This window comes from Anoplopoma fimbria, chromosome 24, assembly GCF_027596085.1.
Source record: "Anoplopoma fimbria isolate UVic2021 breed Golden Eagle Sablefish chromosome 24, Afim_UVic_2022, whole genome shotgun sequence".
Taxonomy (NCBI): domain Eukaryota; kingdom Metazoa; phylum Chordata; class Actinopteri; order Perciformes; family Anoplopomatidae; genus Anoplopoma; species Anoplopoma fimbria.
The window spans coordinates 22,442,754-22,458,024 of NC_072472.1; the positions used below are offsets into that span (position 1 = coordinate 22,442,754).

Genomic DNA, 15,271 nt, shown 5'->3' on the forward strand with positions numbered 1-15,271 from the left:
CCTGTGATCTGATCACTCAATATTGCATTTAAATGTCATCGAGCAATATTACATTGTACATTTAAATTTCATGTGCAATATTATTATATTATAATGTGTGCAATATAACTTTTTACTTCTTTTCAAAATATTAAACTTTATTTTATTTATTAACCTTACTCTATTTTACTTTGCAATGGTGACAGTATTACTTTTATAAACTCAATAATTGTTATTCTATTGTTCATATATGTTTATATTATTATCCTATTGTAATCCTTGATCAAACTCTGGCACAACCATTTCCTTCTTTCTATCATATCTTAGCATGTTCATACCGGTTGTGAACAAGGCTTGAGATCTATTAACATCATTGAAAGGTTTTCTCAAGTTGGTGTCAACATGAACTGAAATGAGGTTATTGATCGTGCTCGAACAGCAGAGCAGCATCATTACACTGGTTGGAGATTATGTTACAATGTAATGAAGACACCATTATCCCACCGCTCTCCCGCCATTGAGACCATCACGTTAGCTCGACCACCGGACACCGTGCTGCTGATGAGAGCTCAGGAAATCAATGTAGCTACAGCACATAAATGTATGTATGGATTTTAGCCCAGCAAATATCTTCACTAGAACCAGATATAGCTGGAATGAGCTTCTGTTTACAAACAGTGAGTGGTGTGTATTTCAAAAGGTTCATATTGCATTTTTATATAAAAACCATCAGCTCATAGATTGGAATGGAGGGAAAAGCAGGTGTGTTTGGGGCAGCAACAAATGTGCAACAAATATTTAACACTGGCAGTCATGATGTCACTGGTATATGGTAAACATTATTAAGTTCATTATTTTTCATAATTTGACTCTAATGGTTATAATGCTCCATTGTCTTGGGCTCCGGTCATCTGGTCAAAAGTTACATGACTTTAAAATGGAGAGTTTTGTCCCTTCTTTCATGGCAGCCCTGAACCAACTGCCTTGCTGACACTATTATGAGTTGGGTTACTGGACGTATTATCAATGTGTTCATAATGAGATTATCTAGTGTTTATCTGAATGTTTCTGTGTTGCACTGGCAGTGAAAACAAATCTTCCTGTTGGACAATGAATCTAATCCAAAGAACCCGACTGTGGTCTTGCACTTCTGAATCCCATCAATTCCCAAATCAAAGCTGGTATTCACATGTTGGCCAAGGGCAGGGGGGACTACTTCTTGTCCGAGCTCACCCACTACCACGAGTCTGGTCACTGATCAAAGAAACACTGCTGCTTTCAGGTGTGTCTGCATGTATCTTACCATCATGGCCCGAGTTGAGGAGGTGCTCTCCCAGGTCGCAGCCGAACACCCTCTCCCGGAGGATGCCTCTCTGCTTCAGCTTCTGCTTGGTGGGCCGGGACTTCATGAAGGTTCGCAAGAAGGTGATCAGCTTCCCGTGCTTCTTAGACACTGAGGGACGAGGGAAGGAAGGAAGGAAGGAAGGAAGGAAGGAAGGAAGGAAGGAAGGAAGGAAGGAAGGAAGGAAGGACACATCTTAGACGTCTTACATGGCTGTTTACTTCCCTACAGTATATGTGGGTTTGGAGCTGGTACTAGCAGACTAGAGTGAAACCCCACACAAGCTGCTCAGGCTTGTCCCATTGTGCATTTCAGCTTCATTATAATGCAAACCCTTCCTTTATGCATGTGTAGTTTCCTTGAGGCGAAGGCTCCGTTCTTAAATACCACCTCCCAGGCAACTACAAAGGAATCCTCCACATCCAATACCAGTATCCTCCGCTCAGCTTCAAAACAAGAGAAAAAAAACAGAAAGGGGCAGACCTACTTAGAAACCCAAACCGCATTAATCAGATACGATGTCTGGGAAAGGGTCGTAAGCTTCTTAACCTAGCATGTTTCTTGTGGAGTTCGTAGGACAATGAGGCTGGCTGAAAATATAAAAGAGTGAAAATCACACACTGGTGAGGTGACAAAAGCAAAGGGTTTTCCACTCTTTGGTCAGTTTACTACACTTTCAGTTTATGTCGTCTATCAGTCTTAGCTAAACGGACACAAAAATCCCAAATGTATTCAGTATAAAACAGTTTTCAACGGATTGACCAAAGAACACTCCATCTTACGTGCATGACTGTAGATGCACTGATGCCAATCAATCAAATGTCAGAGCAGACGTTATAATATAGCAGCTCTTTGGAGATTATTGATCAAAACAGTTTGACTGCAGGGTTAAAAACTAACTATTTCACCATTTAAAGGCCTTTACACGCCGTTGGTGTGGTCTGCCCTCGGCTCCTGTTGCTAGTTGTCTCTCTTCAATCCTCTTACATGGCGCTGCACTTCACACAGACTTTGACAAACAACTCTTCCTCTTATTACTTTTCTCTACAGTCTTGTTGCATTCCACAGCACCACTATCCTTTTTGAATCCCGGAGACCGATAAAAGAACGTAGAGCACTCAGCAGCATCGTGGTCCACACTGTGAAACATGTACACTGACACACGGTCTTACTGAAAACCAACAGCAGCCCAGGAGCCATTCTGAAAATGTCCCACTGAGGAGGACAGTGTTAAAAACATCCATTACCTATCTGATCTATGATCATTGTGTTCTCTCAGCCATGCCACATCTGGAACTTCAATAAAACTTTAAAAACAGAGTGATCACAACAACATACAAAGTGGAAAAACTGCTGTGTTGCATATATTTTTATTTCTTATATTTATATTCCAGGGCACATTCCTTTAACTGATTGTAAACCCAGTCACGATTGCAATCCTTCCAGTTCCTTTGTGTTTCAGACTTGACATCACCTGCTTTCAACTTCAGTCCGACTAACACACACACACACACACACACACACACACACAATTTAAAGAAGAAAGCATTAAGAATTCAATCCAAATAAATAACTAATCTTTGGAGAGATGCTGTTTCAATGTGCTGTGCCAAGCTGAGCTCAGCTTCATCGCAATACAACAGAAAGTAGGCCACTGCATACCAAAGAAACAAAACAAGCTGAGGTAAAGAAAGCTACGTCTGTCTGTTAGCAAGTGTGAAGGCAGCGTCTTTACTCGCAGCATATGATTTCCTTATAGAGATATACAGGGCATCATTAGGCACACACATAAGCTGTCATGAATATCATTATTAACAACCATCCAAAACAGACACACTGTGTGAGCGTTGGCTCTAACGCCCAGAGACCATTAGGTAAAAAACTAATGAGGCCGTCTGTCTCACATGCTAAACGTACACCATGGAGCAGCAGACTTAATTGACAGTCCGTCGCGTACATTTAGAATGCAAACATCAAGACCAGAGTAAAACTAATGAGCTGATGGGAACGGAAAGTAACTCTGTAGCTGAATTCATTCAACAGTTTCTCATTGTTTGGGCAGAATGCTAACAAAAATATATTCACACAGGGAAATGTCTAATAAATTAAGTAATCAGGCAACTATGTTTAGTGGCTCTCTTTACTTTTGCAGTGTGGGTAATGTTTGTAGCATTTAGTTTTGACAAAGAAGTAGAATACGTGGATTGATTTTGATCTGTAGTATCCATCCTTTGCAAGTGACCAGTTTCAGTTTTTTGTAGAGGATATTCAAATCACAATAGAATCTCAAACATAAACAAACCCTCACCAACACAGATTTATAACTACCTTGCTACAACAGGTAAATAACTAACGTTTCAAACTGACCTTTGAGCCCTGAGCCATTTTAATGAAGCAGCGCAATCAATTAAGAATCAACAGCTGGCTTCGGTACCAGCCTCCGCAAAACAACACCCATCTTCCTGTTTATGGGAAAAGAGGAGCTACAATTCACCCCTCAAGGAGAAAATGTATTCTGTAGGGCTGTACCAAAGACAAAACCGCTGAGGCAGCTTTGTTTACTCACTGTCGAGGCATCAAGAAGGGCCATCGGTATCATGTTGGGGGGGGGGGGGGGGGGCCTGACTGTGCACAACTGTGTTGGTTAACACTGACACGTCACTTTTTTTTCACAAAAGGAAACCAGACTGACTGGAAAACTCGAGGAAGAGGAGTGCAACGACAAGCGTGACTCTCCAGAGACTCCCGTCTGCTTACTGTGGAGGCAGATGGGAGTCTGAGGGGCCGGCAGCTCTTCTACCACGCTCAGCACTGAAACTTCCTCTGACACACTCGTGGCTGAGATCCAGCTGGGTCAAAGGACTGTGGGAGTGATAAAGCCTTAAAAATCAATTACAAGATTTATAGCTTGCTTCACCACGTTGGAAGTCTTGCAGGGGACACATTTATGAAAGAATCTGTGCAACAGAGACCGAGACCCCCCCCTATATTTCTGATGATGGTACACCCTCCCTGCCTGGTGAACAACTATGTCTTTCAAACTCAGCACTTTCAGTTTTTAACGAATTTGTCAAGCGACCCTGATAACATCACTATCTGATGACATCATCGTGGTTCTTTTCTCATAGCTCCTTCAGACAAAGGAGACATTCTATGACTGTTTTCACAGGCTGAGTGGTACTAACCATGCCTGGTAAACTGACCTGAAAATGAAATCATTTTGAGATTGAATGGTTACATATAGTATTTGCAAACATAAAATCGGATGATATATTCTTGATATGTGACACACTAGCAAAGGGTTGGTTTCAGTTGCAGCCCTGAACTCACTGTGTGAGTATGATGAGACTTCTCCCCAGGAGAGCTCAGTGAGAGGCTGGGATATGACGAGTTAGGGGGAGAGGAGAAAAGAGGCCAAGCATTACAGTAGGAATAATTACAGACGTAATGGCAAACATCATCCTCCGTTTCCCTGCTCCAACCCGAAGAAAAAAAACCGGCCACCTTGTTTTGTTCAGTTAGCATGGAGCTTTTTAAAGGACGCAGATCGGAGGAAAATCCCAACTCCATATTAGCAATACAACAGAGTGCCATTGCTTCCCAAAGTAGAGCAGTGACATTATGGAGTCAACCTGCAGGCTCTAGCCTGAGATATCTGATACAACTGCTTTGTGTGTCAGTGTTCCCTGAATACACCACCACTACCAGCAGGCGTGGCCGTGGCTCCTTGGGGCTTCACAATGCTATGATCACAGTTTATCTCAGCCAGCAAACCCCCTTGAGACTCAGCCACCGACGCCCATGTAGGTGGCAGAGCGGGAAATTCAACCTGCCCTCCTCTTCACGGTTTCATTAAATCATTATGTCAATGGGTTGGATATGATTACATCATCCATCTCGGAAATCTGCATGCCGTGAGAAAGGGTTTTGGCTGGAATGTGATCGGTGGATGCGCCAGAAGCTTTTCTAAATAGACCAAATGTGTTTTTACTGTGGTGGACCCTTTAAAGTAAAGTTAGGTCTCTCTGGGAGTAATGCGGGAGAATGGAGAAGTTAACAATCATGTATGTGATTGTAAAGTACGAGTCTGAGAATGTCTGCAATTTGCTATGTCCGCAAATCTTTTAGAGCTAGTTAAGCAATTCAACGCGCCAACTTCATGACCTCATCGCTCTCATTGAAAAGAGGATATTTGTCTATTGAGAGGCGACTACCACAGAGATAATGTTTGCATTGCTTATCAATCTGAAAAACAGAACACAGCACTGTGTTAACACCCATTAACACAACCTTGCAATCTCCTGTTGGTGTTTCTGGATGGCTGTTTGGTGTGTAAACAACAGAGCAGTGTCTGCCTATAGAAAGGCAGTCATGGCTGACAGTGACCTCTGTTTGGAAGAGAGGGCTTTAAGTGTGTGGCGATAACCGGAGCAAAATGCCTTATTGTTCAATCTCTCAATGCACCACGGGACAACAGCTTCAGCAGAGGGAAGAGATGGCCTGTGTGGTCTCCACCGATAATTCCACCAGATGGTTCAACTGTACACCAGTTCAGAGAAATCAGAAACAGAAATCATAAAAAGTGTCATGACAAATATCAGCGTAAGTACTGAGAAATTTTCCAAACCACTGAGCTGCAAATAGGTGTTACTCCCCCAAGTACCTTTTTTTTTTTTTAAATTCAAAAATCAATTATGAAAACAAGAAGTAACTTTTGTATCTTTGAAAAAAAAAAGTAGTGATTGAGAGGTACCTTCAGAGCAGGTTTGACTTCACCGAGCATCTAAATTATGGCACTAGAGAAATGTTTATTTAGATGCTTAACAAGTACAACTATTTATTTCAAATGTTAAACCTCTTTCTTCCAGAACTGCATTTTAAAAGTTACATTTTTCTCAAACTTGGTTTTGTACCTTCTCAAGTTTTCAGTCTTGTCTTTGCCTGGCATTATATATATATATATATATATATATATATATATATATATATATATATATATATATATATATATATATATATACATACACACATATATATATATATATATATATATATATATATAGATAAATTAAATATTATTCAAAAGTTAGTTTATCCCCTCTAATGGAAAAAGAGGGTCATATGAGGAAGGAATACTATTTTCCACACTTCTTAGGAGACCTAGGAAACCCCTTCCATCAATCCAAACGCCGTCTCTTCACAGTGTTTATCCCAGATAGAGCTGGATACGTGTAGCATAAACTGTTAACGGTGTCGTAGGTCTGTCATACCACTGAGGAATACTGTGATGAATACATTAAATGATACTTCAAATATAAACGCATTTTCTTACCTTTACTCCATGATCGCTGGACTCGCTTCGGAGCTTTATGATTTCAAACTAGGTCCAAAGTACAACTAAGTAACCTATTTATCTTTTCTTTTTTAACTGCAAACCTCTACAATATAGCGCTAAAACCTCAGCTGAATGTTGCAAACAGGACCGACTAAGAAAAGTTGATAAAAGTTGAGACACAACGAGCAGGAGAGCTCAGTCAGTCAGCTAGTGGCCACACAGAACGGATTGGTTTACGGCAACGTGTGCTGCCTTCAGGTGCCTCCGGAAAAAATGGTAATTACCGATTGTTAATAACAGTCTAACAAAGCTGCGAGTTGAAAAACAGGAAGGGGATTCAAACCTCATCAAGGGATTTTTTTACCGATGTTAAATATGTACACACAACCCATTTGGTCATCAGTTGCTCATATGGAGTTTATGTTCTCTTAACCCCCCGCCCCCACCCATTCATATTCCTAATGCTGACTTGCACAAGTGCTTGATACTAATATTCCCGATAACACTGTAAGGCAGCACAGAAGACAGGCAGCCAAGTGGCAATTGCTGGTGGTTCAGAGTGGAAAACACCCCTCACACGATCCTAACAAGAAGCATCCATGCATTTCTTCCCAATATATGTATAGGACGGCCTTGCCTCGACTTTAGATCAGCTCTCCCCCAGAGGGGCCCCTTGGCCCCCCGAAAGCATTATCTCATTAATTCCTTAACTAGCTTAGTCCCTTAGCAGTTATGTAGAGTCAAAATAAAGTCAAACTAATTTGTTGTTGGACCAGAATCACAAGACTGGAGTCAGACTTTTTCCACTGCATCATGGGATCGCTTCATCTTGACAGGATTTTAACAAGTGCCAAAAAGACAAACATTTCTTTGGGCTGATCCTCAAGATTCTCTTTAATATTTTCCAAAGTGCTCAGTACTCAAGTACTGTACGTACTGTACCGATAGAATAGTTTTTTTTAAACAGAATCAATACTTCTACTACTGATACTTAACCAATACTTTTGTGGATAATAGTCCTGTTATTTGAATGCAGGACTTTTACTTTTAATGGAGTAATTTAATTTGACATTGATTTATTTGTACTTTTTTACTTAGGGTGTATAATGTATTTTAGAAACATTTTTTGTTATATATTTTGAAATTGAAACATCCCGACAGCAACCAGTAGATCAAATGCTCTGACAAAATATATATATATATTGGCAGTGGCAGTTGCACAATTGTAATAAATCTGTTCAATTACTTGATTTTGCTTGAAGTTTACATTCATAATGCCAATTTTGGGAGAGTGTCTTTGGAGGGAGGCCTTGAAGAACCGGGCTGTCAGTGCTGCCGACTTGGAGGGTTTTTCGCTACTTTTAGAGACTTCTGGAGCTAGTGCTGCTAACTACTGTCATGGAAAAAGAGTTGGCAACAGTTCTCAGTTTGGATCATGTTTAAAATCTGCCATACTCTTGCTGGTTTCTTCAATGCTGCTGACCCCAGCTTCAAGTAAACAATTTGAATACTTCTTCCACCTGTATGTAATGCCGTGCTCTACAAAATACTTTTTTCCCCTAATATCACTCAGCACTAATTCCACCCACTCAGGGAAATTACTGAGAAAGTCGTGCCAAGTTCAACTCGTACAAGTTTGTTCTGTGCAGCGGTGATCATGGTCATACTGTATGTGTCCTACACTATCTTTTCATATAGACCAGACCTAAAAGATCAAACTTTGGAAAGTACGGAGTGAAACCTCCAACCATTTTCTTCCTAAACTGATCATGTAATAGAATGGCATGAGTTTTCTCTCCTCCATTTCATTTGTCCACTTTGTAAAGTGCTTTTTACTGTTGTATGTTTTTCACAATACCTTGAAATAGAAATTGCGAGTCAACAGTGGGAGACGGATTGGTTGTCAGAGACATGGTTGAAACAGTAAAGCAGCAGGTGGAGTATGCCTATAGGACTAAAGACTATTAGTCACATACTGAAAAACACCAGTCACCTATACAGGAAGCTCCTTCCCTGATGTCATATACAACCTAACAAGAAGAGAGCTTTGTGTTACACCAAGTGTCATACAGCTGCTCTTTTGCATGGATCTGAATAATCTATGACACTCCTAGGATGCTGAAAAACGAGGAAGTGTATTTTGCAGCAGCACTCCAAGTTCAGATGTTCAGGAGCAGAAACCATGCTGTGTGAAACACAAGCACGGCTGTAAATCGGAATTCCTACCTGCTGGTTAAACGTCTGTGAGCGCTGAAGCCTTGCAATGACAACATTTTAATCCGTAATGAGACACCAATAGTCACAATAATGATGCAATACAACTCAGTGTAACGCAGCTACAGCATTTGATTAGCAAACGTTTTGTGGGTGAATCCACTAAAGGGAGCAAAGGGGTAAAAAGAAAAATAGATCTTTGTGTTTTACACACTCAGTCAGTTTACAACACAGCCCGAGTTGTTAGAATGTAGTCAAACAAACAAAGGTGCGGCCTACGACAACAGTCTCTTATTGAAGAGTAACTCGGTACACAAGGGGGGCCTTGCATAGTTTCCCTGCCCAGAACCAGAGCGCCAGGAAATGACCTGAGATCCTCTGAAACAGGAGGACAAAACTCACTCTTACTCAAGCATTCTCTCTCCGTTTCCCTCGTCCTCTCTCCCTCACATAACCAGCTGTCTTGGCTCGTGTGCGCTCACAGCTGCACAAATCACTGTTCCCCAGACATGACCAAGGCCTGCGATGAGGGGGGGGGGGGGCTCTACATCTGGGTCAGTTACAATTAGGTCTATTGGGCTATCTGGGGAGGAAAGAAGACTGTAATTTCTCATCCAAAACTCGTGGTCTTCGCATTGATGTCAACAAAAGACTGTTTTTCACTTTGAAGAGAGTAGTCTCTGTTCTCCGATTCCACTGAGTCACATCACAAGCACATGGCAGACTTATAACTACTAGCTTCTATCGTCTTTATTTTAACTGGAGCAGTACAGAGTGTTAGCAGTTTCCATAGTTTTACTGAAGAACAGCAAAGGTTAGTGGTGAGCGGAGTGGATCAAGGCAGAAGCGAACATATTTCCCCAATGCTGCGTGGCTCCCTGCAGGAATGTGCTCTTTTACGGTCACCATGGAGAGCGAGACAGAGATTCTTACTGTTGCGGGGACAAAAGCTTAGCGCTCAATGGACGGGTTTACAGGCCCCCTCATTGTAAAAGGATTAAAATAAATCAAGGCCGGTCGAGGCCGAGCGCCGCGGCAGGGGTGCCGTGGCCTTTCAGCTCCGACCAAACAGGCGCACACAACAAACACAACTGCCCCCCCGTCCAGACAGCGCGTACATTCAGCCGCTAAGAGAAATGCTGTAGTAACCTGGGTCACCCCTGGAGTCATTTGCATGCATCTTGAGGGGTGAAACATAAAAAAGAACTGAGGGGAGCTGGAGGGGATCAGATTGTTCTCTTTTTGTGAGGAACATTTGAAAAGGGTTGAGTTTCATTTTAACGCCACTACATCTCTAATCCCAAAAACCTTTATAGGCAGTATACACACAAAACATTGATTCCAACAAAACCTGCAACACATCCAATATACAGCAGTATGATAAGAAGAACCTTAATATCCAAAAGGAATCTGCAAGAATATAAGTGTCAAACGTAACAGGGGAATATGGCAACTGTTGCATCACACAGACCTTTTCTTATGTGAGATTAAAGCCATTACAGTGAGTGAAAGTTCACATAAACACTGGAGAAAAAAAACCGACTTATTTCCACAGATCATACATGCTCAGATGTCTCATTGGTCCACCAACAGAGTGTAGAGATAATGTGGATAAGTGTGTTAAAGGTCATGGACAGGACTATCTGTCATGTTGAGAAATCTTGTCATGTAACACCAAAAAAGTGCACAACATACCACATCGCAAGCTACTGTCACAGGTATAGACTAGTCATATTAGAGTCACACGGTTCAAACACATCACTGGGGTTGTGGAGTTAGTTTCTGGTTAGGGAGTGGCGGGGCAACACGACCAAAGGATTTTTGTCTACCTGAACTTAGGCTGTAGTGGTTTAGCGGGTCGGCCACCCATGCATTGTCCTGTATTACACTCTCCATCTCCAAGTCTGCATGCAGCCCGATGGACAGATGGACCCACAGACAGATGGATTGGATGGATGATGGGAGACGTGAGAGTCAGCAGAGGGAGAGAAGCACTTCAAGTTAGAGAACAAAGCAACGGTGTACTTTGGATCTGTGAGGTCAGTAGCTTTGCATAGAAATGACACTTTGATGCTGAAGCTATAAAACTGCTGTGTGAGACAGCATGCAGATAAAAGTAAAATGCTTAGTCATGAAGTACACTCAATTAAAGAAACATTGCATTCCTCAATAAAACAAGTCTTGTTATGTGAGATTACTTTAATTAACTCTAAAGTTATAATCCTTAAGACTTCCTTTAAAACAAACCCAATTTTGCTACTATTTAAGGTCAGAGTGTTTACATTCTCAGGTATATTAATAGTAGTTTTCATTGGTTGGTAGCAGGGTCCGCCACTCCTGCACAACATTCAATTTGACTACTTGAAAGAAACTTTGCAGAATGGTATCCAGCATTACTGTTTGTAATTTAATCTGATTGATTACCATGCCGTATCAGAGCTGTGTTAAAGGGATAGTGCGGATGTATGGAGGTGCTTCTCCATAGTCTGTGTTGGATGGAGTTGGGAGAAACAGACAGGAGTACCAGCACGAGACCAAAGCCATGTGCTACTGTGGACGGGGGCAGCAGCAAACGTATTTTAGATGCCTCAAAGAACAGTATCAGTTCAAGTGTACACTATTTTTAGAATATTTCACTGCTTTACTTTGCCATCAAGCAGGACTTTCTGACATGGACAAAATCTGTTATTTTACCATGGGGGCAGCGGTAGACCAGCAGCTCCTGTGTTCTGTGAGATAAAATAACTGTTTTTTTCTCAAAGGAGTCTTGTAGCTTTAAAAGGGACATAGATAATGGACTCAATTCCCTGATGGAAAGGGCTGTCTGAATGCAAGGTGAAGTGAAAATATACTAAATATAGAGTACACTTATACTGATCATGATTTCTCTAGGCATCCAAAATACGCTTAGCTGCTGCCCCGGTCCACAGCGGCACATTGTTTTGCTGCCCAGCTGGTACTAATGTCTGTTTAATCTCCAACCTCCATCTACTGTAGATAATACACTGATTATGGATAAGAACTTCATGCAACCCCACCTCAAAACACCCAATCTATCCCTTTAAGTTACTGCTAATGCTAACCCAACACTTCCCACTGCTGCCACATTCAAAATATTGAACCTGTGAAACACAGCCAGCACTTGTGAAGCAGCCACAGGAAACGCAGGTTTGTCCACATTTCGGGCATTTTTTGGATCCGTTAGGAAGGCTAATTATTGACCAACTTCTTTGTTAAAACAATACAAACTTGTTAATCACAACTGTTAAAATATGTAACAGTTGCTCTTCTGTTGTGTTTCTAACAAATTAGCTGTTCAAGGAGGGTTTACTTCCCCCAGAATTCTGCGAACTGAGCATTGTACCAAACCCCCATAAATCAAATCGACCAGGACTAGGAAGTCTTAAGGATTAGAACTTTAATTACATCCAAACAATGTGTCATACGAGTGCAAATGTGCAAACGCATTTTTTTTGGTGTGCGAGCTGAGTGAATGTGGGGTGAGCGGACAGGTGGATGAGGTGTGTATACCAGCACGCACAGGGAGGGAAGAGACTCCAAGAAGCAGGCTGCAGGCCAGAGCAGGGGGAGGCTGAGGCAGAGGAGTCACAGTCAGATGCAACAAATCAAGACACATGCTAACGCTACTGCACATCCAACAACAGTATTAATGACGCATTGCAGCAGAGGACAAGCAACAGGCAGCTTCAACGCCATTACATTTAGTTATTCGCTCTGCTGCTGACAATGAACCTGATCTGGGATCTGCTCATTTGAAATCATGTTAATATCACTGACAACAGGGCATCTGCAGGTTATAGAAACCCAAATATTAGATATTATTAATATTGCTATGGAGATTATTACAAAAAAGCCACATATTTCTGAATGAACAAAGTTACATATAACATAACTAATTAATAACAGAGATTTGTAAAAATGAGCAATTTAAGAGAAAATATTTTGACTCGATTTAGGATATTAAAATAATATAATTGACCGTGAATTCTCAGTGAAGAAAAAACAAAAGCATGATTGACAGATAAGGACACATGCAAAAACAACAGCAACAAGCATTTAATTATTGCTCAAAAGCAGGGCAGGCAGAATAAGTGGTGGACTGGGGAGTGGGAGTGGGCTGTGCGTGCACCGCCACAGTTAACTCTACACCGCAAGATGCATTTATGTTCAGCCACTCAGTCTGAAGGGCTCAAAAAGCAGTGGGTTTGAACCCATGATTGGCACATGGGCATCCGATGGCACTTGAAGCCCCCGCCTATAATGACATCCCTTCCCTCGTGGTGGTGGATCTGGTGGGGTTCTTTTTTTTTTTTTTTGCTGTGTCATCACTTTATGCCGACCCCGGAGTCTCTCTGAGGCTTTCGTGATGGTTAGGAGCCTCTAGAAGCCAGTCAGTGAGTCTGTATTTGTATTTGTCTCTGACACTCTGGGGCACGTGCTGAATAATTTATCTGTTTGCTCTGGACAGCAATAGATTAGCACAGTTGTTTGCAGTGGATTTGCATAGCGTTACTGAGTCAATATTACATGATAAGCCGGTTATATCAGGGGTCAGAATTATGGGTTTCCTTTCACTGTAACATGCTCATAAATTTAAGTTATATTATATTTTTCATACTGATGATTATAATATGATTCGGTTCTCTCACTGGGCTCTGTAAATATGTACATTTATATATCTATACCTCCACTGCATTGCTCTCATTTTGTGTAAATATGTTATATTACAAATCCACCATAGAACTCCTTTTTTAAAAACAAAATCAATTCCATGATACAAGTCTGTCAGCAATAATATTCTTTGGAAGGTGTGACAAACACACACACGCCCAGAGCCACATCATCCATCACAGATGTCACCACTTCCTGAAAAATGCAGCCATATCAGTGAGACATTAACCGCCATCGGTGATAATAACTTCAACACATATCCTGTGAATGGTTAAAGAGGAGGAGGAGGAGGAGTACCTGGTTTCGGCACCGTGTTGGTCATGGACTGCGGCACTTTATCGTTTATGAGCTCCACACACTCGCTGGGAAAGAAGCCAACCTGGGGAGGAGGACGGGAGAGAGATGGGCATGGTGAGGTGGGAGGAAGTACCATCACATCTAGATCATAAAATAAGGACTGTAGAGAGAAACAACACGGTGTCCACGCTGAGAGGTGGTTGTCACTCTGATCATGTGATTCTGTTGATAGAAGAAGCACTGTGACACAGATCTGATCAGGTGGTGTGGAAAGGACCACATCACACATAAGGTACATGTTTAATGTATCTGTGTACCTGTTGCTCTTAAACAAACACACACAGCCTCTAAAATGACTGACTGGTTTGACTGACTCTCTCCTAATGGACACAGGTGGCACTGCAGGCCTGTTTTGTGTTGCTCAGTTAGATCCCCAAATATGACACTTATGAAGCAGGGGGGTCTGGAGGTCCTCCCACAGAAAATTCTGAGGGTCAAACACTACATTCTTATGCAACAATCAATGGTGGAAATGTCTTTATTTATTTATAGTAAACACATAATTTAGGCAGCAGTTTACTATTAAAAATATAATGGAATATGATACAGTTTTCAGGCAATCTGTTTTGCTTTCAAATATTAATTCTTCAGTAGATCAAGTTTCATCATTTAATACCATCTCATGAGTCAACACACACACGTAGACATGGTTTTATTCCTCTTTTTTGTCTTTTGTTTGGGGAAAGTAACTTATTTTTAATCTACACAACTACGCACCTATTTAAGTCAATGATGTATAGACATTTTAAAAAGCACAATGACTTTAATAGCTTATATGTGTTTCAGAAAGATTTCTGCTCACAACACTGTTAAAAACATACCCCACATATCTGTGTTCTCTGATAAGTCATAATATTTTGAGAAAAAAAGTAATATTTTGAAAGTAAAAAATCTATCTCTACAATAACCTACTGTGCTTTTCTTTATTGCTCTGCAGTTATGGTAGTATCACCTTCAATCTGTCTGACAGACAAAGAACTCCGTTTAGGACTCTCAGCATGAGACAAAGTTAGTGAAGCGACTGAGTGCCGCTCTTCATCAGAGGTGGAAAACCCAATCGAATTGAAAACACTTCAGATCAGGAATAAATCGCACCATTGTGTGGTTTATCTCCCACACAAATGTTACCACCTCATATTAAGAGCAGCACGCAGCTTCTTCACCATGCTTTTTTATTGGGAAGCGTCCTGAAGTAGAGGTACAGTCCCAAACAGAGCCAAGGTGTCTCTAAGCGAGGGGGAGGCAGAGACACAGCGACACAGAGCTACCGGTCAGAGGAAAGACGCCACGCCGCAGACCAAACTTTTAACAAGTCAAAATAACAGTCAGATAATTCATAAACTCAACGAAAC

At 41.3% G+C, this 15,271-nt stretch overlaps 1 protein-coding gene across 4 annotated transcripts in view; it reads right to left on the reverse strand.

Annotated features, from left to right (window-relative positions):
- The window catches only part of arhgap32b (Rho GTPase activating protein 32b), a 112,471-nt gene that overhangs the window by 15,069 nt on the left and 82,131 nt on the right, over positions 1–15,271 (reverse strand). For 2 of the 4 annotated variants that reach the window (XM_054625649.1, XM_054625648.1), the window contains exons 11-14: positions 13,860–13,941; positions 12,412–12,462; positions 10,700–10,774; positions 1,283–1,432 (exon numbers count right to left, since the gene is read on the reverse strand). In XM_054625649.1, the coding sequence (XP_054481624.1) occupies positions 1,283–1,432; positions 10,700–10,774; positions 12,412–12,462; positions 13,860–13,941 (358 nt within the window). Of the gene's footprint in view, positions 1–1,282; positions 1,433–6,653; positions 6,790–10,699; positions 10,775–12,411; positions 12,463–13,859; positions 13,942–15,271 lie in introns of those variants that run through there. The other 2 variants (XM_054625650.1, XM_054625651.1) reach the window with 2 other exon arrangements.